Source organism: Ciona intestinalis, unplaced genomic scaffold (genome assembly GCF_000224145.3).
Source record: "Ciona intestinalis unplaced genomic scaffold, KH HT000032.1, whole genome shotgun sequence".
Lineage (NCBI taxonomy): Eukaryota > Metazoa > Chordata > Ascidiacea > Phlebobranchia > Cionidae > Ciona > Ciona intestinalis.
In genome coordinates this window covers 50,638-78,385 of record NW_004190354.1, presented here as the reverse complement: position 1 = coordinate 78,385, position 27,748 = coordinate 50,638, and the positions used below count along the sequence as shown (strand labels likewise).

The 27,748-nt window shown below is 37.5% G+C and overlaps 4 protein-coding genes and 1 long non-coding RNA gene across 5 annotated transcripts in view; all 5 read right to left on the bottom strand.

Annotated features, from left to right (window-relative positions):
- Positions 1–449: 449 nt before the first annotated feature.
- Positions 450–4,155, bottom strand: LOC100176230 (serine-threonine kinase receptor-associated protein). The gene is made up of 8 exons (XM_002120878.5): positions 3,962–4,155; positions 3,524–3,659; positions 3,136–3,290; positions 2,796–2,895; positions 2,364–2,501; positions 1,768–1,904; positions 1,237–1,383; positions 450–687 (listed from the first exon to the last, which is right to left on the bottom strand). The coding sequence occupies exons 1-8, from the start codon at positions 4,068–4,070 to the stop codon at positions 659–661; spliced, it is 951 nt and encodes a 316-aa protein (XP_002120914.1). The 5' UTR covers positions 4,071–4,155; the 3' UTR covers positions 450–658.
- Positions 4,156–6,346: 2,191 nt separating this feature from the next.
- Positions 6,347–7,527, bottom strand: LOC113474904. Its single transcript, XR_003396625.1, has 3 exons — positions 7,462–7,527; positions 7,369–7,406; positions 6,347–7,216 (listed from the first exon to the last, which is right to left on the bottom strand). It is a non-coding gene; the product is annotated as an uncharacterized LOC113474904 (long non-coding RNA).
- Positions 7,528–8,838: 1,311 nt separating this feature from the next.
- LOC101242093 (beta-1,3-galactosyltransferase 5-like) lies at positions 8,839–12,274 on the bottom strand. Its single transcript, XM_004226923.4, has 6 exons — positions 12,031–12,274; positions 11,359–11,454; positions 10,946–11,089; positions 10,566–10,698; positions 9,969–10,153; positions 8,839–9,713 (listed from the first exon to the last, which is right to left on the bottom strand). Exons 1-6 carry the CDS (start codon positions 12,219–12,221, stop codon positions 9,140–9,142), a joined length of 1,323 nt encoding a protein of 440 aa, XP_004226971.2. The 5' UTR covers positions 12,222–12,274; the 3' UTR covers positions 8,839–9,139.
- Positions 12,275–16,846: 4,572 nt separating this feature from the next.
- On the bottom strand, positions 16,847–18,568 carry LOC100177036 (microsomal glutathione S-transferase 3-like). Its single transcript, XM_009863871.1, has 2 exons — positions 18,188–18,568; positions 16,847–17,134 (listed from the first exon to the last, which is right to left on the bottom strand). Exons 1-2 carry the CDS (start codon positions 18,566–18,568, stop codon positions 16,847–16,849), a joined length of 669 nt encoding a protein of 222 aa, XP_009862173.1.
- An 868-nt stretch (positions 18,569–19,436) lies between these two features.
- Positions 19,437–27,748, bottom strand: part of zf(ring/c6hc)-1 (Zn-finger (RING/cysteine-rich C6HC)-1) — a gene marked incomplete in the record, with an annotated part of 17,960 nt that continues 9,648 nt past the window's right edge. Inside the window, 9 exon segments of the mRNA XM_009863746.1 lie at positions 19,437–19,901; positions 20,203–20,366; positions 20,748–20,877; positions 21,267–21,345; positions 21,860–21,923; positions 22,713–22,856; positions 23,999–24,214; positions 24,623–24,737; positions 25,338–25,500. Of these exon segments, the coding sequence (XP_009862048.1) occupies positions 19,803–19,901; positions 20,203–20,366; positions 20,748–20,877; positions 21,267–21,345; positions 21,860–21,923; positions 22,713–22,856; positions 23,999–24,214; positions 24,623–24,737; positions 25,338–25,500 (1,174 nt within the window).

Here is a 27,748-nt window from a genome sequence, read left to right as displayed (position 1 = left end):
TCTAAATATTCTAGAAACTTTCAAACAAGAAAATTGTCTTCCAAGTATTGTTTCGTAACAAAGAGGTCGATTGTGACGTCACACACGACGTTTATTCGACCACAACCTGTCTGTTTCGTCATAATGACAACCGGGAATCGAAAGTTTAACTTGGTGAACCACAACCGGCATTATTACGTCACATATCTGTTGTTGCGTCACTGAACTAACACGTGGCTCATTGTGACATCATAATAACATCTCGCGACTAAATTCTACAATCTTTCCTGATGGTTTGTGACGTAACAATGCTATAAAATTTTTAATCCATTGTTTCGTCACAGTGTAGTGTGACCGAACAGAGGATTGTTTATCAGAGACAATCGATTCAAACAAACGGCATTGTTTCGTCACAAACTCATAGAAACCGCGGATAATTTATCTTCTATTGTTTCAAACAAACACCATTATTACGTCACAATACCAAATATATTGCCACAATATCATCGTCTTTGACGTCACACGCGGCGTCTATTTCGTAACAGAAGCATGAACTTTATAACGTCACAAACAACATTTTGATTAGTAAATAAAATCTGTTGCCCGGCCATGCGTGGTGGTTGAAACAAAATTCATGATTTTCACTTTTTTTGTGTCGAAAAAATTGCTCTCTGTCCCCTCAAGTGGCGATAGGTGTGTCATCCTCACCTGGACATAGAAACAACATAAACATTTGTTATCATATTTAATATACGTTACTTATCCTGGAATGATTCTTATTTTTCTAGAAAGATAATTATAAATCCCTTGTTTAAATAAATGTAACTAATTTGAACTTTGTTGCTGGGCAACCACAGTAGTTACATGGCATTCATACTTATATAATAGTCTCGGTAATGAGCTAACTTCTAATGGCCTATATTTCAGACGCTGTAACAAATGCCCCATTTTAATCGTCTAGCAGTCAAGCATTTAATCTTTTTATTGAAACAATATATATAGTAGGGTGGGGGACGATGGGACACCTTTAGAACAAAATATCTAAACATCTTGATCGTGTTTTAAACAATTAACAACGGTCTATGGGAGTCGTGAGGATAAGGTTTAATAATTCTTTGAATATTTTGTTTACTACCAAATGGGAAAAGAAAATCAAATAAAAAGGTGTCCCATCTTTCCCCACCTTACTATACCTAACACACCATGCATTCATATAGAATATATAATACCATAATAAACACCCGGCACCCCACTTACCACTTCCACACCTCCACAATCCATAATTGGTCCCCACATTAGTTTGCCACAACCTAACTGTCCCATCTTCACTACCACTCGCAAATAATTCACCATCGGGTGAGAAACGAACGATATGGACGGGACCGAAATGACTTTTGTATGAATCTAAGGGAAAACAACAAGTATAACTGACATATACATATCAGGAAGACATAGTATGATGTGGGGAATAACCAGGTGTTACCCAATGGGATTTTTATAATCAGTTCACTCAACCTGCCCCAATCTTGCTACTAATTTAATGCACTTTTTTAAGCTGATTTGTCGCAAATAAAGCTGATAAAATTATATTTAGTTAATAAAATTATATTCAAAGTTGATAAAATAATATCTGATCTTTTTATATGATAAACCGTGCCTGAACAAATGTTAAAGAAGTTTTGTTAATGCTGTTGATAAAATAAAATAGAAGTATGTAACTATGTAATGTATATGTTGTATGCAGTGCAAGTAAAACACATGTTAGTTTCAAAACCAACCCCCACTTACCCAATTCCTCCAGAGTTTGGAAATCAAATTTATAAAGTTTAAAATCTTCCCCCCCAGCTACGATGAACTTTTTGTCCGGGTGTAAACTTGCTGAGTAAGCATTAGTCGGCATTGTAAACTCTCGGAGCTTTGTGAACCTGTGATGTCATAATGTTACTTACAATGATGTCATAATGTTACATTGAATATTTAAATACAACAACAAACAAACAAAGCAAAAGACCCATTTACAAGCGTCAAACCTTTTTAAAATGCTTTAAAATCCACCAACAGTAGATATTTTTTCACCATTTTTGCCAATTATTGAATTATTTTATTCAAACCCCAAACGCTACAAATACGAAGCAAACAAACTAAGTCCAACTGATGTTGCACCAATGATATATTTCCCCAATAACCAGCGTTAACAGACTTTGCAAAGCTTACAGAAAATATTGCCTGGGGCTCAAAAATCCATTATACTCTAAGTGATAATAATACTCTAATAATTAATAATGGCCATCAAATAATACACAACAGACAATATGACCCTATTCAGCCAAACACAGTATAGACAACAGATAATAACACCTATGCACCAATACAGACCAACTTACAGTTTAGTATCATATATAGCAATTGATTTACTTCGCGTGACCAACATTATGTCACCTTCTTTACTCAACTCTATATCCATGATTGCTGACTCGAGGTCAAATCGCTGGACTTCGTTTTTAGAGTTCGGATCCCATTTTCTAAGGAATGTAATTGTAAGTTACATCAATGACCACACTTGAGCACAAAACCACTGGTATCCGAATGAGACGCTGTGTAGTGAGTATTTGTCTGTACGGGCCTTACTTCTGGTTTGTGGGGTTATAATTTGTTATTTTTATATTTTATTCTACTCTACATGGGTGAGGCATTGTTCTTGTTGAAAGACCTAGGATCAGAGTTTGCACCAATTTACCCAGGGAAGAAAACGAACCAGGTTGACGAGCGTATTTATATGTACGAGTAACATAGATATCATATACCACAACAGTCACCTGATAGATTTATCATCAGCTGCAGTGATCATCGTTCGTCCATCGTCGCCCCAGATAACTTTCTTAATAGCGCCCTCGTGTGATCCAATGATGTCGGGATCTAACCAGGTTTAACGGAGGTTTATTGACTGTTGTTATAATATGAGTGTTTGGTTTGGATAAATGGGCAATGGCAGTCCTCGTGGGCAATGACAGTCGTTATAACACGATTCTTATGTTTTACTTTAACCTCGTGCCAGTTAGATTATGTTTTTTTTAGGGTGAGGCAAACTGAGACCCCGGATATATAGGACAAAGTCAGCCCATTACCCCAACACCCAAGGTACCAACACATACAAACCCGCATCTGGTTTTTCAATCAGAAACGAGCGAATGATCTTCTCCTGTCCCCCTGTAAGCAACCGTGTGCAATCGGGAGAGAACGCGACGGCTTTCACGATATGTTTGTGCGGGTACGATGTGATTACGTCGCCTTTCACTGCATCCCATAAGTTCCTGTCAATCAAATAAACCATCAATGTTATTTATATTCTATGTGGGTGAGGTCTTACAGTTTGTAAACAATATTTGTAAAGCTTAATAGTAACAAATTAAAGGCAATAACATGGGATATGGTCTAAAGAGCTCCCTGCTATTGGAAAAGATAGGTGCTGTATTTGTGGTAGTTACAAAATTCAATATTTCAGAGTAAAATAACTAAAAGGGTAATATTGAACAATGAGACTCACGCTGAGAAGTCTGCTGCCCCCGTCGCCGCACGCAATGCATTGTGGTTTAATGTAGCTGCCCATACTGCCCCCTTGTGGCCGAGGAAGGTTCCGATCCAATCTCCTGTTTCACCCTGACGTAACATCGGTTTGCCGTCTGTAGGAGTGGGGTTTATTAACATTGGTGATATGCTGACATTATGTTTTTACTTGTCTTAAAATAAAAATTGATGCCATGCATTTCAGATATGTTGGTATTTTTGAATACATTGTAATTATGGTTAAAACAACCAATAAAATGAACACTGAGTTGGAGCAATTGCCGTTAAGTGCCTTGCCACATATATACGCCCACAATTGTAGCAGCATCTAGCCTTGAACCTTACTTGGTCTTTAAACAACACGTAATACTTTTTATATACACTGACAAAAATTGATAAAAACACAAAAAAATCCAACCTTTACAAGCGCTGATTAAAAAATATCCATCCTCAGTTTTGTTGCTGAACGATAGATCCACCACAGGTCTTGTGTGTCCACTGCATGTTAATGGGGTTTGTTTTGCCATTTGGTTGATTACTTGGTTGATTGACTTGGATACTGTTTTATTTTAATTTGGGTTATTGGCCTAATTTCATTATTTGGAACCGGTACCTAGAAAATAAATGATGTAATAACCGACAGTCGTTATAACACGGGTGTTCTGTTTCATACACCTTGGTCCTTGTACCCATTTACAAGTTACCACGTATGCAATTGAGTGGTTTATTGCTTTTTTCTCTAGCATTACATATGCAACCAAGTGGTTCAGGATCTAATGTGCAGTAATAAAGCAACTGTGAGTCCAGTAACCAACCTAACGCACAAACAACGTATCGTGTTTTAACCAATATTGTTTCTAATTCCCTTCTCTTCGTTGTTTTAATTAATTTAGAATAAACTGTTTGTTATAAAACCCACAACTGTCCAACATAATAATACAAACACACCAAGCGCATACACAGTGTTCAATTCACAACACAATAAATTGAACATGACGTAATAAACATTTAATTATAAATTGCTACGTCATCGTCGAAACCATTACGTAAGCATAACACCATTTTAACATAGACATAGTACAAAAGAAATTAATTTAGGGAGGAGTAAATACGTTAAAAGTCCGGCGCCGTGGCTCAGTGGCGACTGCATCGAGAACTCAGTGGCGCCTGCATCGAGAACCGAAGAGCCCCCGGTTCGATGCTCGACGGCGGTAGTAACACTGATCGGCGTATGTGTCCTTGGGCAAGACACTTAACGGACATTGCTCCAACCCAGCGGTCACTTATGGGTTGTCTAAATTACAGTCATACACAGGAAAAAACAAACAATTACCCACAAAGTTGCATATATGTGGTGACTCGCTGCCCAGACGAGGATAAACCTTCTGTGGAAGTGCGTCCGGTTGTGACGTTGTGAGTACGAGTGTAGTTCTCGAATGATGTTCGCGAATCGTGTGAGAACGAGTTCGCAGAAATAGTCCGCAGATGAAGTCCTATATATACGGGTCAAGAATCGGGACAGAAAACGGGACTTGGTCGGAACACTGGAGTCGGAACATGATAACAAGAACTTCACTACCGCGAGCACGTCACTTCCGGACATACAAGGGTGTTGGGGTAATGGGCCAAGTCTGGCCTAAATCCCAGGTCCTTACAGACCTCACCCATACAGAATAGAATAGAAATACGTTAAAGCATTTTTGGAGAATTTTAAATACCAGTGTATTACTGATTTAGTCTGAGACACACATTGCATAGCTTGATTGTGAAAATAAACCGTTTAAATATAATTTACCAACAAATATTTCGCTCGAAACAAATCAATAACCAACAACCGCTAGATGTCGCAGAGATGCAGCTTTTACCCACCCCTTAACTTTGAAGATTTTCTAATTTTATCAGACCACCACCAATATAAATGACCTATATGATACAGAAACATACAGTGCACGTATATGTACTCTTGTCGTTCATAGCGATATTTGTAATGTATTTGTCTGGCGCATCCATTTATCCCCAGTTCTCCCTTAGTAGATGGACCTTACTCTAAGCCTCGTGGGGTCTAATCCAAATTGTCCATCTGGAATATTGAGCCTCGATTATAAGGACGACTCTGCCAGTGTTAGGTATGTTGCACATCATTTGAACAAAGTATATCTTTATTGTTTATTCGTATTTGACGGTACATGGATTGCAACAATTGACAGGACTACTTTTTCAACGTACTCTGTATGCTTAAATTATCTATTTTGGTAAATATTGTCCGACGTCATAATGGTATGACGTCACCTACGAGAGAAGTTGGTGATGTAACAAGTTAGTGACGTAGCAGTCATCAGCAATGAGAGGAAATTTCAGTTTATTTTGGAATTGCGCAAAATACAACGCAGATGTAAACATAAATAAAATAAAAGAATTTGTAAATATTCGTTCTGCAAAATAAAAACAAGATTAAAATACCTTCATAATTTATGTGGCTGGCGTTGGTGAAAAGCCACTACGGCACGACAAGCCCCCAGCCAATGGTAGTGGGTTTCTACTCTGGTGAGAAACCCTTGCTGGATAGACCTTACCCATAGCAAGGAAAAGAAACCATATTGACAAAAATAATACAGCGCAACAATAAACAATCACACCAACAAGCATATAAGAAGCGCAACATGATCATCGAAACATCAACAAACGAAAAGATACAAAATCTTACAGAAAAGCCCCGCAGTGCGCACGCCACCAAGCGCCCACCTGCTGCAAGGTGTTAAAGCCAACAACGGCCCTGGATCACCCGACCGCTTATTAAGAAAACATCTTGGTACCGCGATACTCTCGTCGTATCTTCACACAATATAATATCGTCCGGCTGTTACGCACCGCATCGACCGTTACGACATACTGTGGCTGTTACGTATACCGCTAAGCGGCGACGTCCACGTAACAAACCCGCAGCTGTAACGTAACTAAACCGACCGTGACGTAACCGCACCGAACGCAGGGTCATGACGTTGCTGACCCACCGCATCGACGTAAAGCGTAATTGTGACGTGGCCATCGTCCCAATTATGCCATACGCGATGTTGTGTTAAATTAAATTTAACTTTAATGATGTGGGGACTTTATATATTAAATTTTAAATGAATAAAGTATTAACAAAGGGAATTAAAATTATTGGTTTGTATATTTTACTGCGCGTTGATATTACTCGAGTATATGTGTACCAAAACAGAGTTCTCGCAAAGCAAACCGAGACAATACAAAACCGCTGTAAGATTCAAGTCCCGACAGGTAAAACACTCGGAAGGAATGAACACTACAGTAGATGCTAATCTTTATCAAGTAAGATTGTTGCAACAATTCCTTTGCATTTATTTCAAAGACATGTAGAAGCACTGAAAAGTGCTTGGGGACATAGCTGGCAACATTAGATCCAGCAAAAAAATAGCTGGCAACACTGTAAGAGTGCACCAGCTAACACGCACACACAAACACACTCATACTTAAACACTAAACCTAAACCACCTGAAACCGACATCCTTTATCGGCGTCTTTGATCTTCTTTCTTCGCGCGTACACACCTATACTAAACCTATACACACTTATAATAGGTCTATACACACTAAAGCTTACAAACACCTCAAACCGGCATCCTTATATTGGCGTCTTCGTCTTTGTTCTTCGTCTGGAAAATAAACGTAAATTAGATGACGTCACTTAGTCTGACGTAACACGCTCACATTCGAAGCAATCAATACAATTATTGTTTTCCCTTTTTAAACGTTTGTTTTTTGTTTAACATTGGTCTTCGTAATAAACAATGATAATATACAATACCTTGCGCTTTTCTTCGGCAGCTTTAATCGCTGACTTTTCTGCAACAATATAATCGTTAAATATCCGTCTGTTATATTGTTACGTCATAATTACCTTCATTCCATCTTTGCGTCATGGTCCGCTTGATCCTCTGTGACGTCACATACCAGGTTCTAAAATTATCGAACATCAATTAATTGTAATTTTAAATAACAAAGATTGTGACGAAACAATGAACTTACGAAGTGGATTCTTCTGTTGCGTCATCACCACTTCGTGACGTCACATCATCGATGTTTCTAGAAAACAGCTTATGTACGTAATAATGCCAATTGTGATTTATACTTTACCAATTCTTTGATCTTCTTGCTTCGCGCTCATAGCGCAAATATATTTAGAATATACAAGTAATGTGCCTTGCGTCGACGTAGAACGCGCATGGGGCCCCATGGAAAATTCCGAAACGCACGCGTAGAACAAACCGCATTGTGACGTTATGAGCGCGTGTGGTCGAGCGATAACCTAACTATGACGTAATTATTACGAGCGAATTCGACGCAATAATGACGCGATGTCATTCATGTGACGTAACAGACGCGTTGTAACTTCTACAGTGACGTAACAAAAAACAGTCGCGCGATTTCGGAATCATTCAATTAAAGATTAAATTTAAACGCAAGACACAAAACTATTTAAATTATGATAATATTATTAATAATATATTGGTAGTATAATAGTAGTACATAGTAATATACAAGTATAAGATGTAATACAATATAGTTGACATAACAAAGCAATACTTAACTTATGTTGTTATAATCCCACCATAGTAGAAACTTCATGTACAAGCCACGTAGTTAGAAGTGAACGATGGAATGACTTGTGGTTGAAACGACACCTCCCAATCAACGTGGGTTCGCCTTGGAGCAACAATAGTGTTGCCAGTACATTTATTATTTCACATATTTATTCCTCCCCATAAAATAAATCACTCGGAAACACTGGGAGCTTGTTACTCCTATTTCGAAATATTCTGATCGAGTTTTAAACAATTAACAACGGTCTATGGGAGTTGTGAGGATACAGCTTTATATTTCTTTGAATGTTCTTTGTTTACTACCAAGTGGGACGAAAAAATACAATAAAAAGATGTCCCATCTTCCCCACCTAGCCATATAATACTATTGGGGTTAACTGGTCGAATGCGATCATTATTATTAAGAAAGTTTTAGCCCGTTCAAACACTCGTCGAAGTGGCGAAAAGGTTAGCGCGTCTGTGTGTAAACCAGAGGGTTACGGACTCAAATCTCAATGCTGCCATTGTGTGCCGGTATGTCTTTGGTGAGATCAAATCATAGCGAACTTAAGTAAGACGATATATATCAGATACATTCTGTAACGTATTAGAGATAGATGTTTTGGTAAATATGCTTCAAATTTATTTTTAGAACGTTTCATCTGCCTCTCTTCTTAACATCTGATATAAAACAATAAGCGCAGACTCGAGGTATATTATGCTGAATCGCCAAGCGAGAATAAATATAAAGCACAAAAAAAAATTGTCCTTTTATACCATAATATCACATATGATGTTCATTTTATGATGTCACAAGTGCGCTGTCATTCAAATTAACCTCAGAGGAAATCTTTTCTTTTCTTTCTCTTCAAAAGCCCCCACATGTTCCACTCCTCCGATTGTCCTTCTTCTCCTAACGCTCTGACAGCTTCCCCCAACATTCCATTGTCTTCCCTCCTCTTTAACTGTCCAGTTATCCCATTCCTCCTAATGCTCTCACTCCACTTTCTCCACCTCCTCCTTCTCCCTCTCCTCCGCCACCGTCCTCACAACCACCTCCTTTACTCCCACTCTGCTCCTCCGCAACTTTTTCCACTTCCCACCAAACTCAAACATCGTTTCCGTAAGCGTTTTTCCAGGCAACGACGGAACGCCGCGTAACGTCGCGTTTAGCCACGCTGCGCTCGGTTGTTTTCCAAGCAAAGTCTCATCCACAAACAAAATCCTTAACCCTGAGCAAATACGGCGCCATCTTGCCTCAAAAGCGACGTCCAGCCGCCTAGCTGTCCCCATATGCCACACTAGGAGTTCATTCCTTCTAATCGAACCCCCCCACCCGTTGTAACCTTTAGGAACCACCATATTTGACGAGTTATATAACTTTTCCCTCAATATCCCGGTTATCAAAACATCTTCCAGGTGGAAGTTCGCGTAATTTGTAACTTGTGACGTCATATAGAGATCTCGGAGTATGGTGTATGACATCACAGTCATACCACCGTGACAAAAAGTGGGGTAAGCGGCGTAGGGGTAAATTGAGGGGGGCATGCCATATTTGGACTTAGGGTTCCTATAGAAGAAATACAATATTTGTATATATAGTACAGTGGGGGAAGATGGGACACCTTTTAGCACATAATATACAAATATCCTGATCGTGTTTAAACAATTAACAACCTATGGGAGCTGTGAGGATACGGTTTTATAATTCTTGGGTGTTCTTTGTTTATTACCAAATGAAAGATAAAATAAAATGAAAATAAGAACCATCTTACGACAAGCAGTTTGATATTAAAAGTTATTACGTCACAATACATTACGTCACCTGACTGGTTTATTGTCCTTATCATAAATATATCCACAATGGATGTATTCGAGTTTTTCCGTTTTGTTTGTGACGAAATAATCGTATGACGTCGGTATGTTGATGGAACAATCGTCGTCCGTTGTGACGTAATAATCACTTATGTTACCCCCTTCATACGTCACCCATTGAAACGCAGAAAGTACCTGTGTGACGTAATACACGAATTTATAGGCGTCGTTAAACTAAGAACATTGAATTGAGACTCGATGTTGCTTCCATTGTGGGTGTATGTGTTCTTGAGCAAGAATTGCAATTGCTCCAACCCAGTGGTCACTAATGGGTTGTCTAAATATTCAGACATACAGAAATACAATTACCCACAAAGTTACATACGTGGTAACCTGTAAGCGGGCACGAGGTGTATGAAACAGAACACCCGTGTTATAACGACTGTCGTTACCCCGCCATGCGAGGTTAAATAAGTTACATACGTGGTAACTCGTAAGCGAGCACAAGGTGTATAAAACAGAACACCCGCGTTATAACGACTGTCATTGTCCACAAGGAAAAACAAGTTACTTTTATCATTTCTTTAAATTTTAGAACCCCACAAACCTTTCGCGGAAGATTGATATAATCGTCTATGACGTCAGATTGCAGGATGTCGCCATACATCGCGTTCTCTTGTTCAAGAAGCTTCTGTTGTTCCTCGTTTGTTGTGGAACCGACGATGAAGATTAAACCGAACCTAGATGGTACACGGTTCAAGTCTCAGTGGAGGCAGTTGTATGGTTACATTGAGGGAATAATTATACGATGAATAAATGGAAAATAAATGATCATCGTCTTTTCGTCTAATTATATACAGGAATGTAACTTATTTATCCTCGCATGACGGGGCAACAGCAGTCGTTATAACACAAGTGTTCTGTATCATACACCTTTTACCCACATACGAGTTACCATGATTACCAATCACAACTATTATATTTTACCGATGCCCGTTAATGGTGTCCACCGATCCCCACGTCTTACGAACAAAGAACCTTCTTAAAGCAAGCCATGACGCAGATTTTACTAGAAAAGTCATGAAATATTGCGACTTGTTGGTCTTATAGCGTGCCACGTATTTCCACGGTCTGTGAATTAGGTTAATCGTTAAAATTTGCGATTATTAATGTTTTTTAGGTTGGGGTAAGATGGTCCACATTTCATTCTCTTTTATCGTCCCACTTGGTAGTAAACAAAGAATATTTAAAGAATTTAAAAACATGATTAGGAAATACATAAAACTTGGGTGTTAACGGTATCTATCTTACCCCACAGTACGATAGAATCAGAATATGAAAAAAACATCTAAATGAATTCGAGTAAGATCAGTAACTCTTTATACAATCAAAGCAACTACCTCAATGTGAAAGCAAGTGTAGCGTTTTCCGGTGGAATATTTGTCAAAAACTTGTCTGGTAATTTCGTAAATTTTGGGCTTAACATAAGATCCAACCTGGGGGAAAGATGGAAGTTATTTACGGGTTAACTCGTATGTTGGTCCAAGACTTGAAGCTGCTACCATTGGGTCGTATATGTCTGTGGACACTTGACAGCAATTGATTCAACCAATGGTCACTAATGGGTTGTCGAAATTGTCAGCCATACACTAATACGAAAATCACTCACAAAGTTACAACACATACGCCCACAACGGTAGCAGCTTCAAGCCTCGAACCCTCTTAACAGCAAACAATAAACTATATAACAATATCTCTTTCACACTTATAAAACATCCGGCAGCAACATGGGGTAAAATGGGACACCATTTTAGAGTTGTGATAGTTCGGTTAAAAAAATCTTAAGATGTAGTAGGGTGGGGGAAGATGGGACACCTTTTAACTCTATTTCTCGTCCCATTTAGTAGTAAACAAACAATATTTAATGAATTATAAAATAACTCCCATAGACCGTTGTTAATTGTTTAAAACACGATCAGGATATTTGGTTATTATGTGCTAAAGGGTCCCATCTTCCTCCACCCTACATAATGCATTCCCCAACTAACTATATACAACATACATATACTCACTTCGCCACCCCATAACTCGTAGGTTTCCTTGGTGCAATCGATGAGCACGTCCGAATCATCAGATCTTTGATATTAAATCCAATGATCACCCCGAACAAAAAAGCCAAGAAAATTTTAAAAAGTACAGTAACTGTGACGTCATAACCCCGTTTTGTGACGCGGGTTTTTCTGAGATAACTAAACTTTTTCATTTTTTCTTTGGCATTTATTAAGTTAACGATTATAGTCCTAAAAATGTATAAAAATGAACAAATAAATGATTGCTTTTTGATTTAAAATACTTTAAACTGACCCTTCCCGGTCAAAAATGTTTATATTAAAACCAATAATATATAGTACTGTCACAGTGGTACTGTGGGGTAAGATGGTACCCTTAGCATATAATGTCCCATATTTCCTAATCGTGTTTTAAACAATTAACAACGGTCTATTGGAAGTCGAGGACACGGTTTTATAATTCTTTGAATGTTCTTTAATAACTACCAAATTGGACGGAAAATGATAATAAAACCATTTTTAGACCATTTTACCCCGTCCTTGTTATATTTACGTAAAAATATACAGCAGAGTGGGGGAAGATGGGACATCTTTTCATTCTATTTTCTGGTCACAATTGATAGTAAACAAAGAACATTCAAAGAATTATAAAACCGTATCCTCACGACTCCCATTATAACCGTTGTTGATTGTTCAAAACACGATCGGGATATTTGAATATTATGTGCTAAAGGTGTCCCATCTTCCCCCATCCTACTATATAACTTTTTATGTTTTACTAGCTTTACATAATCTGCTGATGATATACTTTTACACTCACTGCCAATTCAGTATTAATGCATCATGTATCTACATATGCAGCACTTCTGCAAACATGCTATAATTAGTTCCTAACGTGACTTTACTTCATGAGTATTACGTCACAAAGGGGCACGACTTAAGAGCACTGTGACGTCATACTCACAATATGGTGTCCAAAGTTCAATTTAGGGAATTTTGTATTCAAAAGTCCAAATAAAGAAATAGTTTTCGGTGACGTGAGCTAAACAACGGTCACCAAATCATCAGGCACACATAAAAAAAATTAACAAAAAAAATAATAATCACCCACAAAGTAACATACATAGAAACTCGTAAGCGGGCACGAGGTGAATAAAACAAAACACGCGTGTTATAACGACTGTCGTTGCTCCGCCATGCGAGGATATATAAGTTAAATTCATTCATTTATACACGGAGACGAGCTACGCTGTAGTGTAAACGCCGCTTAAAAGCATAAGGCCATTCTATTCTGCATGAATGAAACTCTACGGCCAAACATGTTACAAAATTACCTATTACACTGCACAACTGGTGCAGCTTACCAGATACACAAACAAGCCATATAGCGACTGCAGCTTAAAATTCTTTTGCGTAAACAGGAAACTCTCTCTTGCTTTTAATTGTACACAAACTTAAATGCATTAAATACACAAGCAGCACCTATATGTGGTGACTATGCAATTATGCGTCATATCACGAACATAATGGCGATTGTTACATCTATTTCAGCTACGTCACAAAATCACGGGTTCTACTTTTTAAGTGTCATACCACGCTTGGGCCTGGGTTTTGCAGTAATGGGCCATCGACCAACTCTGGCCTAAATCCCAGGTCACATGGCGTGCCTCGATGTAGGACCTCACCCATATAGAATAGAATGTGCATATACAATGTTAACAGCCATGTTTTAACTCAACAGTGAGCACATCACACTTAATGATCCCCATGGCGCGCAATAATCCTCAGTTTTAAAACCTTCCAAACAAAAGACGGAACGAATCAATCTATACCACATTCAAACCAAACGTAATCCATCATATAAGGGGAACGCTCGATACCAAACACGACTTACATATTATGTTTGACTGGTTTGTACCAGACGTAAACAAGGCGGTCATTAGGTATAAACATAGATAACAGACGGCTCGTACAGCGAGTATAAGTAGATTCTTATATAGTTAAATTGAATCACATTTAAATGCAACGAATACGTTAAACGTATTTAAATCGCCCAGTAACGTTAAAGCAGTACGTATATTAGGTATATAGTACTGCGGGGTAAAATGGGATACCGTTGGATTATAATGTCTCGTATTTCCAATCGTGTTTTGAACAATCAACAATGCTCTTGTAAAGTCATAATGATACGATTATTTAGTTCTGTAAAAATTCTTTGTTCACTAATAAATGGGACAGTAAAAGAAAATGAAACGTGTCCCATCTTACCCCACGCTACAAAAACTATGATAGAATAATGGTTGAAAAATACGCGCATTTCACTCCATGCTACGGGCCAATGTATTTATAGAGCTACCATATCATCCTTTATACTTGGTGTAAATTGGAAAAACGTCAAATACGAAGCTCCATACATTACGTTCATATTAGAAACCTCGCTACGTCACAGCCTGATAGCGAAAACTGTCAATGAACGAATTTCTACAATTCGTTATGCTTATATATCTATATATATACACGCCTGCAAAGTTATACACAATATCTACTCATTAATGAAAGTAACTCAGCGGTACAATTGCTATGCGCATATAGTTCAAACTGAACCTCTATTTATACAGGAATAAAGTTGTAATTTTAGATTTGCATCGTCTAATTCTAAATCTGTATAAGTGTTGCCATAATAAACGAATACACACTTATATAACTATGTACTTTAAATGCATTCGCTAATATGACTTAGTGATGCAGTTGAAACGCGCGTACTTTGAATTACAACGCAGTATTAACATATAAATACAACTTCTGAATACGGTCTGCTTATACTACTACTTTACAACCACTGTCAATCCAATTCAATGATACTACATGTACAGCAGGAAAAGCAATACAGCTATATTGGATCTGTGGACTTCCAACTACGTTGTAACTCTGGTAATAACCACTCGCCACTTCCTTGTTTCGCCTCGAGCTGTAAAAGGAAACGTTCTTGGCCAACATTCCTTTTTCTTGCGGGAAACGTCGCAGCAATTGTTGCAGCACTTGACAACGTCATTACGCTGTGGTTTGTATAGCTTTCTTTTTAAATAGAATCGCCTAAAGCCTAATTAGGCGCTTGTTAAAGTGTTGACAAGTTACATCAAGTGTTTTAACAACTTCTGTCGTTAATTTTCTTGCCAGTTTAATTAATTTAAATGAATTTACTTTTTTCTCACGTGGCTGGAAAACGGCAGTCGTTATCACACGGGTTTAACACCTCGTGTCCGCGTACGAGTTACCACGTATGTTACTTTGCGGGTGATTATTTGATCTTCCTTACCGCATTCGTACAGATTAACAACTATATTTTCCAAAACCAGAAATGTCGTAGGTCAGTGACGTCATTCTCTGGGCGTGGGAAATACAAAATTATTCTTTCACAATCGACGGTTTTTATATTTGTTGGTACGTGTTTAAAGACTGTCGTTTTGCTGTTAATTCTCTTTATTGTTGCTGTACATGTTCTAACCTGTCTACTAATAATAAACAAACCCAACGTTATCATTAAGTTGTTGTCGCAATTATAACGCGTGAACCTGTATTTGTATATGGGGGTTTCTACATGTATATGTGTGAATAATTGTAACTTATTCATCCACGCATGGCGGGGCAACGACAGTCGTTATAACACGGATTTTCTGCTTAATACACATCTACCCATTACAAGTTACCACGTATGTAACTTTGTGGTGATTGTTTTCTGCTTCGCTGACAATTCAGTCAATCCATTAGTGCCCCCTGGGTTGAAACAATTGCCGTTAAGTGTTTTGCTCAAGGATACATACGCCCACAATGGTAGCATTGAGCCCTAAAGTCTAAAGACCCAAACCGTTCGGTCAGAGACAAGGGGCGCCAACTACTGTGCCACGTCGCCAGACAACAAACCCACCAAATTATCCACGTTTTAAATGTTCATTAGAGCTTCATATTTGAATCAGTGCAACATCCAATATTAGTTCAACGTTAACAATATCAGTTAAAGTTCAATTATCGACATTTAAAAGATTTTAAAATGTAGAAAAAATAGAAAACATTAATTTGGGAAGTGGAAAAAAAACAGAAGAAAATCTTTGCTTTTTTAATCACATTGATCAAATACAGTTGTACATACTTTAAATTGTGGACATTTTATAGATTTCCATTTCCAACTTATAGGAATTAGCCGAATACAGCACAAAATTTGGATATTAGGGAAAATTTAACAAGAAAATACATTTTGGATCTCATTAAAATTAATGATCCAGTTTCACCAGATAACATTATGTTTGATTCAAGTATAAACGTGGTTGTTACACGAGGCCACATATGGAAAATTTGATTGTAAAGCATTTCATGTGATCCTGATACAAGCTGTGCTCCAATACATTATGATTGCTTCGTGAATATATAACATGGAAGTTGCACAAGCTGGAATGTTAATTATTAATAGGCAGCTTACTTGATATTGGTTGGAACAATACATATAGTTAGTCACGATTTCAAAGTGTTTCTCAACCCCTGGCTTACGACTTCAAAATGTTCCCAAATCAATAAAAAAACACCGGATGTGAACAAAATCACAAAATATATAGACTGGTTATATAATTAACATAGAGATAGAGAGACTGGATTAAGACACAAAGGTTTCATATTAGGAAATAATGAATTCTAAATTGTTTTTTTTTAATAAAAAACATAGCAAATTATTTTAAAAAGGAATTTTGTTTAAAAAGATATAGAGTAATAGAGTAATAGGCTTGTTTAATTAAGACACATAGGGAAATAATGTTTATAAAGTTTCATCTTAGAATGCTAAGTAAGCATCACAACATCCTAGTTGTTTGAAACCAACATAGAGCAGACCAAGGAATAAACCAAGTTGGCCGATGTAACCGTATGAACCATTCAATCTCTTCTTAGGATCACCAGTGTAGTAACCCCGAGCATAACTGAACCTCGATGTAATGTATATCGCACCACATATAGCTGCATATTTAGGGCAAGCCAACCCACTATTGCGAGAGCTACATAGATGAGAGGAAGTTGTTCCAATGTATTCTGGTGAGCTCGTTGAATGCAGTTGAATAAGTTGCTATCCTTGGAATACATATCAGGGTACGACACTTTAAACTTCTTCCGTGCATTTCCAACTTGCATGGTGAGATAAATATTCATAATAATTGAATATACGATGCATAAAATAACATAACCATAGTCATTAGGTAGAAAATCTATTGGGGCCATGTTTGAGTGTTTCTAAATCAACCTGCAGAAATGATACAGCATGGTTAGTTGAACAATTAGTCAAATACAATGTAATACCAATTTCTATGTTACGATAACTTATAAAGTAATGTTCCTAAACCTTATACAGATGTTTCAATTTGCAAGCGATACGAAACTAACACCCTGATAATATTAATACAATTCATATTTCGCATAACAGTAGTTTAAACATTAATTTAAAAGTTTTTTTTTTCAATTTAAGTTGCAGATTATTAAATGCGAAAATAGCGAAATAAATTGTTTTTGCTCCACATTAAATTTGGAGATGCCCACTCATTATTACAATACATACAGAAACATTGCCGTGGCATCAGTAAAGAAATTCGGTTTGGTTAATAGAGATACAGTATCACTGTATTAGAATTACAAAATGTGCTATTTTTGCAAAAATAAAAACTGAAATGAAATTGGACAAAACACGGTGTGCTCAAAATGTAAAGAAATTAAAATCCTGAAACTTTCGCTGGATAAGCATGAAGTATTAGTGAAACTACAGCTACAAAATTAGTTCTTCTAAAAATTGCTTCACAACTACTGACGGACATTCTTATTCAATGTTCTTATTGAAGATTTTCACTTTTAGTAACTTTTATGTTGTGTTGTTTTTGGCTGCACCCCAAAATGACAAATATAAAAATATAGCGCCACCTAATGGAAAGTAAATATTGACTTTTCTGGCACACTAAAATATTCTTTCAAACAAGATTAATTCCAAAGTATTAAAAGGTGAAAGCATTGATACAATTTGATTGCCAGTCTGAATAATTTTTGAAATGTCCTTGGTTCTTACAAGTGTTTAAAATGGCAGATACATGTCACAGCACCCAAGTTGTTTGATGCCAACGTACAATAACCCTACCATTAAACCAAGGAAGCCAGCAACCCCATATTCGCCGTTCAATCTCTTCTTAGGATCCCCCGTGTAGTAACCCCACGCGTAATTATACCTTGACGTAACATACACCGCGCCGCAAATAGCTGCGTACTTTGGGTAAGCAACCCCCACCATCAGCAAGCAAACAAGGAACGTGGGTAATTGCTCCAGTGTATTCTGATGTGCACGTTGAATGCAGTTAAAGATATTCTCCTTTTCACTGTACATGTTAGGGTAGGGTACGTTGTACTTCTTCCTTGCTTTACCAACATTTATACCAAGGTGGATGGTGACAAACATAGCATAGAACACACACAGTATAACATAGCCATACTCATTAGGTAAAAACTCAATGGGGGCAACCATGTTTATATTATTAGTATTTTAAATACTGATGATCTGCATTATAAACATTAATGTTTTATGCATTGGTAAAGAACCTCTTACGTAAGAATGAATGTAACTTATTTCTACGCCCATAATAGCAATATCGAGCCTTGAACCCGTTCCCCCTGGCTTTATAAACATGCAAACTATTCTGCCACGGCACCGGTATATTGTCTAATGACGTCAGAAAGGATTTTTACCTGTACTGAAAATTAGATTACGGAGTTGCATTTAATACGGGATATTTACTTTCAACTGAAACTAATTGCAGACGGTTTTACTTACGTGGGTAATATTTGCCGATAGATCGACAGATCGTTAGTAAAAATTTGCTCGTCTACTCGCTTTTGTCGTTTAACACTACAGATTTTTCACCAAGCACCTTCATGCTACTACCATGCCTATTACATTGCTACAACTTTTGCTGCACTTATATACGCATAAAACATGTGATAGCACGTCATCTTTTTACCGTGGAACCTTCTTATACGTCATAATCATCTTTGTAATTTCGCTGCAAAATCTGCAACGTCATGATGAAAAGCAAATTTTAAATTTAGCATAGAAATCATATAAATACGCATATTTATTGGGGGAGTCTTCACATCTTCAAAACATTTATTATTTTGCTGCTGTGTTCTTCACAAATAAAATACACGTCGCTCAATTTGACAGCGAGCATTAGGTGTATGAATACACCATGTGTGTCTGGTGTATAAGAAGACACCCATGTTATAACTCGACAGTGAGCATGAGGTGTATGAATACACCATGTGTGTCTGGTGTATAAGAAGACACCCATGTTATAACTCGACAGTGAGCATGAGGAGCATAAAACAAACACACATAATTTCCAATGAAGTTTATTTAAATCAGGGGCATAACAGTAATCTCATTTAATCGGAAGGAAATAAATAAACGCCTAACCAACCCAGCAAAAGCCAGGTCTACGGGTGTCGTACCTCTAAGATGTTTTTAAATAAAGGACAAAAACAGAAGAACGTTTTATACACAATACGCAGAAGGCAAAGAAATAATATACACGTTTGAAATATTGGCAAAAAGTTCAAAAATTGTTATCTTACATAAATTATCTAGTTTTACTAGTAGTACTGTGCCAACACTTCTGCTACAAACAAGGTTTGCATAAGAAAGAGCATGTTGAGGGGTATTGCGCAATAAAGTCAATTATTGCGCAATACTCACCACCAAGCTATACTTGGGTGTCCTTGTTTTCATCCACTGTGTGGCACAAGAGAGCACTGTTGCTGTTACAACTACTGATACTACCTTCGTTGGACTTGGGAGGGATCTGGAAAATTATTGTTGTGTTAAATAAAGTATATTGACTAAATTGATGTATGTAACTTATTTATCCTCACATGGCGTGGCAACGACAATCGTTATAACACAGGCGTTCTGTTTTATACACCTATTAATAACCACTGGGTTGAAGCAATTGTCATCTAGTGTTTTGCCCAGGGACACATACACCCAATAGTAGCAGCGACGAACCTTGAACCCATTACCTCTGGGTTATGCTGTTGCAAACTGTTATAACCATAAAAATATACTGGAATATCCAAGTTTTATAAAGTGTCAATAAAACCCACCGTTTCACATTCGTTTACAATAGTGAGCACATTTGTTTGGGTTAGTGCGTTGCTACCACCTTGTGGTGGGTGTTGTTGCACCGCTTCCTCCACCAGAGGGACACCACGAGCTTCATCACATGTTGGGGTAACTACGGGGTGTTTGTTGGATGAACTGCTGGAACCTGGAATGTTAGGGTTTGATTGTATTTATTTTGGCTGTAACATAATGAGAGCAGACTATTTATTTATAGGTTTTGCCAGTTCCTAGCTATTTGGATAAAAATAGAAGTTCTATTTAAATATAAGACCAATGATGTTGGTTATTGGTGAAATATATCTTTGGTACAGGATTAGTTGGACACTAAAATATATTTTCTGCAAAATTAGTATCACTTGGTGTATTATGTTATAATGCAATCGTAAAATGGTCGTCAGACTGTTATTTAAAAAGTTTTTGCAAATTAGTAGCACAACTAACACTGAAAATTTTTTCATACACTGCATGACAATGCATATTTATGATGAACTATGACATCATAATAGCCACTATGAATCACACTTACGTTTAGCATGCTTGGTTTTCCTCTTTGCACCGATGGGTTTCCCATAATGTGAGGTCTTGGTCTCCGATACCAAGTTGGACGAGGCAACACTTTGTGAACTTTTCTCGGACACAGAATCATTCATGTGGACCTGGGTAAGGAATACAATATGTGAATACTTGTGTATATAAAAATATAATGAATATTTTATTCTATGGTGGTGTAACTTGTCCATACACTAAAGTTCCCATCAATAGTCGCTAATATTTTGGAAAATCAGGGTGTTTTTCAGACCATATGCTTAAGTCATTACATTTAATTTGTGCGTTATTAGCACCGTTACTATATACATGCCCAAACAAGTGGTATAGGCCATAGGGTAAGCATGTATAGTGACTTAGCATAGGGTATTATATTTGATTCCAGGTATATGTATATTCTGTATGCCCATGTTAGTTGCCTACGTTCCAATCCACGAGGATATAAATAGTAATTCACACATACCCACACTACCCTAGTAACAAGGTATCTATATCTTACTTGAACTGCTGTGAAATTATGAGCAGACCCAACAGATGTTTGTGTATGGGTAGATTGTTGATCCGTTTCCTGAGTTTCTCTGTTTAAACATAACAATGGAACCATAAGTGTAATGTGGGACACAATATCTAAAATAGAGATTGGTACGGAGCCTTCTATAAATACTCTGTTACACTTCAGTTAAAGGTTGATTTGGGGATGGCTGGGTATGAACATAGGTGTAACATTAGGGGTTCATGGGGTGGCAGGTTAGTTTTAAAAACAGGAATGATATAATGTTTTAACTAAACTTTTAACACCTCAGTTTTACTCCATAAAAGAGATTTAAATTTTGGCCAATACAAGTCGCGTCGGCAATATAGCAAGGAAAACCTTGCCCGACGCATAATTATGATTTCACATATTGGCCCGCGATAAAATAAGTTTGGGAACCCCTGGGCTATACAAACAAGCAGAGCCGAAGTATGTTGCTATCAATGCAGTCTCCCATTTTTTCAACCCTGAAAAAAACCCCCGTCCCCCATATGTATACTTTTATCAACATCAAACCCCCATGTTTGTATCTATCTATGCAGTATCAACATTCTTCTCACCTGTTTGTGCTCAAAGTACAAGCTGTTCCACTCAACCCAGAGATACTACCAGTGATGCTCGTACCTGGGATGATGGTGTAATAAGTTAATGGTGTTATGAGCATATGAGGTAACTTTACTACTATACAGCATATATAGTGGGCAAGACAGTATACAGCAGGTAGGCATGACAACTCTAATTGCCACATTATACCCCATACAAGCCAAACAGTATGTTACACAGAGCGAGTAAATTTGTTCCTATATTCTGCATATAAATTCCCCTGGGGTGCATTGTAGCGCCTCTATGAATAATAATAGAAGGTATTAATAGGTTGATGTTGTTATGTTGCGACAAGGCACAACAACTGTAAAATTAACCAGAATATTAATATATGTATAATACGGTGCTAGGTAATGGGACAATTCTGGCTTGACAAAATTACTGCTATACAGCACATTGTATTTTGTATATAACATAGTAAAGTATTTGGTTTTGTTTGTTATGTATTTAATGACAATTGATCCTAAGCTAGACATTAGAAAACATGTTATTGTGATTGTGTCTAACAATTAAAGGTCAAATAAATGGAAAAATGGCGACAATAAGACATTTCTACAGCACTATAATAACAGCAGAAACACAATCATATTTCGAAATAGTTTTAGCCGCCTAACTACATCCAAAAGCGTAACAGATTTTGCCGAAACTTCAAAACGTGATAGGTATGCTAACCCCCAATGCTAGCCCGAATTTTTTACAATGCTTTAATAACAACAATAACACAACTATGTTTTAAAATAATATAAGCAACATTATTCGGGGCACAAGCCGACCCCAACACCCCTGAATAGTCGCCACACCAATGCTTACCTGCCATAGCTACAGTACTCGCCCCATCATGGTCCACCCTTCCCACTTTATCCATGTTACTACCATGCGATGTATTCAAACTACCCATAGTAATCCCACCCACGCTTGCTTCTCCAATGCTGGGGTTGATGGCAGCTAATCGTGCTGTAAAGGAGGTGTAAGCGTTATTGTTTGGTAGAACACCCGTGTTATAACGACTGTCGTTGCCCCGCCATGTGAGGATAAATAAGTTACATACGTGGTAACTTGTAAGCGAGCAGGAGGTGAATGAAACAGAACACCCGTGTTATGCTGACTGTCGTTGCCCCGCCAAGCGAGGATAAATAAGTTACATACGTGGCAACTTGTAAGCGGGCACAGGGTGTATGAACACCTGTGTTATAATGACAGTCGTTGCCCCGCCATGCGAGGATAAATAAGTTACATACGTGGTAACTTGTAACCTGTTTATTAGAGACCAAGCTTTTAATACACCAAGGAGATAGGGGTATTACAAAACAAATGTAAGCATCGCAATCGCTTTGCCAAACTTTTAAAACTAGTTCGAAGATGCTAGCTTTTAAATAGATTTGACTGCTGTTAATCTTGCTCTAATGGAGCTGTTTCAGTGTTTATTATTTGCAAGACTTGTATAAATAGTCAGACACAGTGTAGTAGTAGTCCCTAGCCCAGAAGAAATTTGAGGCTCATTATTAGGTCAATACACTTCGCTTTTACCATTGTGGTCATATGTTGTGAATATGTAAGTGGCTACAATAAATTCAGTGAACCGAACCCTGATCTGGTGCTGACATATCTATGGTTATAGGAGAATGTTAAAACCAAATTCAGGCTTCGTTATTTGTGCTAATATTAATTTGTGGATATTTTGAATATTTTACCCACAACAAACGAGCAGTTTTAAATACAATATACTTTGTAGCAACAACAGCCTAGCTGTCAATCAGATGCATTGTTTTAAGTTGGTTGACCCACAATGTTGGATTAGATTTAGATTATAAGAAGCTTATTGATTATGTTGTATTAGAGAGCACCTGGGATTTAAGGGTGCACCTTTAAATTTTGAAACTATTTATTTAAATTTATTTTTGTTTTAATTTGGAGATTTCTATTTATTTTAAAGAAAGTATTTTTGGACCCTAAGTACATATGCATGTTGTTCCATCTTCCCCACCCTACCATAATAATAGTAACAAAAATAAACCACAATCTAATCCTCGCATGGTGCATGGTATATCCCCATTTAAACCAACTTTAATACAAAACAAACCAAGTTATAAACCCACCATTAAGTGACCCATCAGCCCCGTGAAAGTTGGGGTTGTCGTCGGTGGGGGTGACCTCTGGTTGGACCCCAGGAGGCCCCAGGTCAAAGGGGAACCCCGCTGGTAAAGAGGGTACGTTTGAATTGTTCTGCCCAGGGAGTCCGTAACTACCCGACCGACATAATGAGAACGGGACGACTCCGTAAACGTAAACCAACATAACAGGGATGCCGATGCCTGGGAATTTATGTTAAACTTAATTTATCTAAAATCAAAGCCAGCAAATCGTATTAGGTTCTGTTAGGGTAAAGTCCGAGGCACGCCATTAGGCTTGGAAGGCTGTAATTTAGGCCAAAGTTAAGCATAGCCTTTTCTAATCTGCAGTAAGGTCTCATGTGTAGGCACGCCAGGGGACATGGAATTTTGGCCAGATTGCCCATTAGTCCAATATACAGGGTGCCACCACTTCCCCTAAGGTAGGTGACAAGGGCTTTAATAGTAATGGATGGGAGATCTTTCCTTGCTCTTATATATAAGTATATTGCATTACTAATAATACATTTCTTGTTCCTTGTAGTCTAATTATGGCAAAGTGTTGAGAATAAAACAACAGAAGTAAATATTACAACAACAACAACAACTCACCAACAGCAAGAGCTGCAACTGCAGGTGAAATAATAAAGGTTCCTGTCGCGCATAACGCAACTAATATGTTCCGCTTGTATTTTGAGACCTCACGATTCTCAAACTGAGCTATTATCTGTAATATATGCAAAGTTGATACAAGCACTGGCGATGTATACAACATGCACACAACAAAGTATAGACTCATTATACTACAGCAGATGTTTCACCAAGTCTACTCAGTGTTTTATAAGCACTGATAATGTATTCATCATGTGTTAGTATAGATTCATTATACTATACAGAAAAACAATCACCCACAAAGTTACATGTAACTTGTAAGCTGGCATGAGGTGTATAGACTTATACTCATTATACTATAGCAGATGTTTCACCAAGTCTACTCAGTCTTTTACAAGCACTGATGATGCCAACAGTTTTTGCTGTATGTTGTAAAACAATTGTTCTGTACACACCTCGTGCCAGCTTACGAGTTACCACAAATGTAATTATGTAACTTTGTGAGTAATGGTCTTTTTGTTAAGTTGTATGGTTGACCATTTAGACAAGCCATTTGTGACCACTGAGTTGGAGCAATTGCTGTTAAGTATCTATACAGAATTCATCACATTTTAACTTTACATTTATCCTTCTACAAGTTTTTTGTTGGTGTACACACAGACAGACACCCGGCCAATAAATATAAATGCAAGCCTTACAACACATTCTTACTCACCCTCCTAGCCACCCACACAGGCATCCCAATGATAATGGCAGGGATGGCCAACCCAGCCACCAACCCTATACCAAGGGGTGCGCCAACCAACAAACCAAGCTGCCACAGAATCTTCTTCTTACGACTCCAAGGTTTCTTGCCCCAGAAAGTGCAACCAGATGGACTAAGTAATAAAATAGTAATAAAATTTATTCTGTTAACATATATGGTTATTATTAAGGTTATTGTGAGTTTATGTAGACAGGACTATCTATGTTAAATTGTGCCTAGTTTTGCCAGTGCTGTTTCTATTCTATATGGGTGAGGTCCTACAGTGAGGCATGCCATGGGACCTGGGATTTAGGCCAGAGTTTGCCCATTACCCCAACATTGTATATGCACATTCTATTCTATATGGGTGAGGTCCTACAGTGAGGCATGTCATGGGACCTGGGATTTAGGCCAGAGTTGGCCCATTACCCCAACAATGTATATGCACATTCTATTCTATATGGGTGAGGTCCTACAGTGAGGCATGTCATGGGACCTGGGATTTAGGTCAGAGTTGGCCCATTACCCCAACATTGTATAATATACACATTCTATTCTATATGGGTGAGGTCCTACAGTGAGGCATGTCATGGGACCTGGGATTTAGGCCAGAGTTGGCCTATAACCCAAAACCATAGTAGGTTCTATTTTATACAAAATAATCACATTTAATATAACAACAACCAACATAAAACGTTGGGATATTTCAAAGAACCAGGCGATATTACAATAGCAGGAAATAAGTGTTTTAACAGCTGGTTGATATTGATTTAATAATTATATTATTGTTAAGGTCCCGACTATATTAAAGCACGCCTAAAAACTTGGATTTAGGGCACAGTTGGCCTACTATCCATAACACTGTTTCAATTGTATGTACTACTAATTGGAAAAAACCAGTCATTTTGTCTTGTTTTATATATAGTGGGGTGGGGTAAGATGGGACACTTTTAACACATAATATTTAGATATTCTGATCGTGTTTTAAACAATTAACAACAGTCTATGGAAGTCGTGAGGATACGGTTTTATAATTCTTTGAATGTTCTTTGTTTGCTACCGAATGGGCCAAGAAAATAGAATGAAAAAGTGTCCCATCTCCCCCACCCTACTATATATACAAAGCAAATCTTTTGCATGCGAGTGTGTTACTGAATAGGTGAGGTCCTACGTCACATGGGATTTAGACCACAGTTGGCATATTATCCAGTGTTGACTTAATATGTGTTTTCGATTGTATATATACACTACTTAGCAATGGAAAATCAAGTTATTTTCGTCTTGTTTTATATAGAAAACATGCTTTTACTTAAATGGCATTCACTTACTTAAATATAAATAGCTTTCGTTGTGTATAAACGTGAATTAAGTCATTACGTGTTAAATATATTTACAACATATTGAAACAAGCAGGGACAAAACTGAAACTGCTTCAAACCATGAAATTATTTTTCCTTGTTATATTTATAGAATATGTGGTTTCACTCGGTATTTACATATGTTAACATTATTAATAGCCTACTGCTTCTATAAAATCGTGATTTGTGTTACGGATAATTACAATCATAATGTTGAATGGTATAAACAATCAAATCATAATGTAAAATACAATTATAATGTTGAAACATAGAATGGACAAAACCGAAACTGCTTCTAATCTCGAAACTCGATTGAGCGTTAAACAATGAACCATTATGACTAAGCGCATATGTTGCAATCATTATGACACGCGTGTACTACACAATGCTCTATGACATCATAGGCCTGTATTGTCATCTAACAATTATTTTCACTTAGGTCATAAAGCGGTTATATTGTGGAACACAAAACATAATATTTCATAAAATAAAATGTTTTAAATGTTAATTGTAGAAAACTGGATTTTAACTAATTTAATGTATTGAAATTAATATGTAAACAACCTTAAAATCACAATTGGGCAAAGACCAGAGTTGTCCCATTACCCCAACATTGTATATGCACATTCTATTCTATATGGGTGAGGTCCTACAGTGAGGCAATCCATGGGACCTGGGACAAAGACCAGAATTGGCCCATTACCCCAACATTGTATATGAACATTCTATTCTATATGGGTGAGGTCCTACAGCAAGGCATGTCATGGGACTTGGGATTTAGGCCAGAGTTGGTTCATTACCCCAACATTGTATATGCACATTCTATTCTATATGGGTGAGGTCCTACAGCAAGGCATGTCATGGGACTTGGGATTTAGGCCAGAGTTGGTTCATTACCCCAACATTGTATATGCACATTCTATTCTATATGGGTGAGGTCCTACAGCAAGGCATGTCATGGGACTTGGGATTTAGACCAGAGTTGGTCCATTACCCCAACATTGTATATGAACATTCTATTCT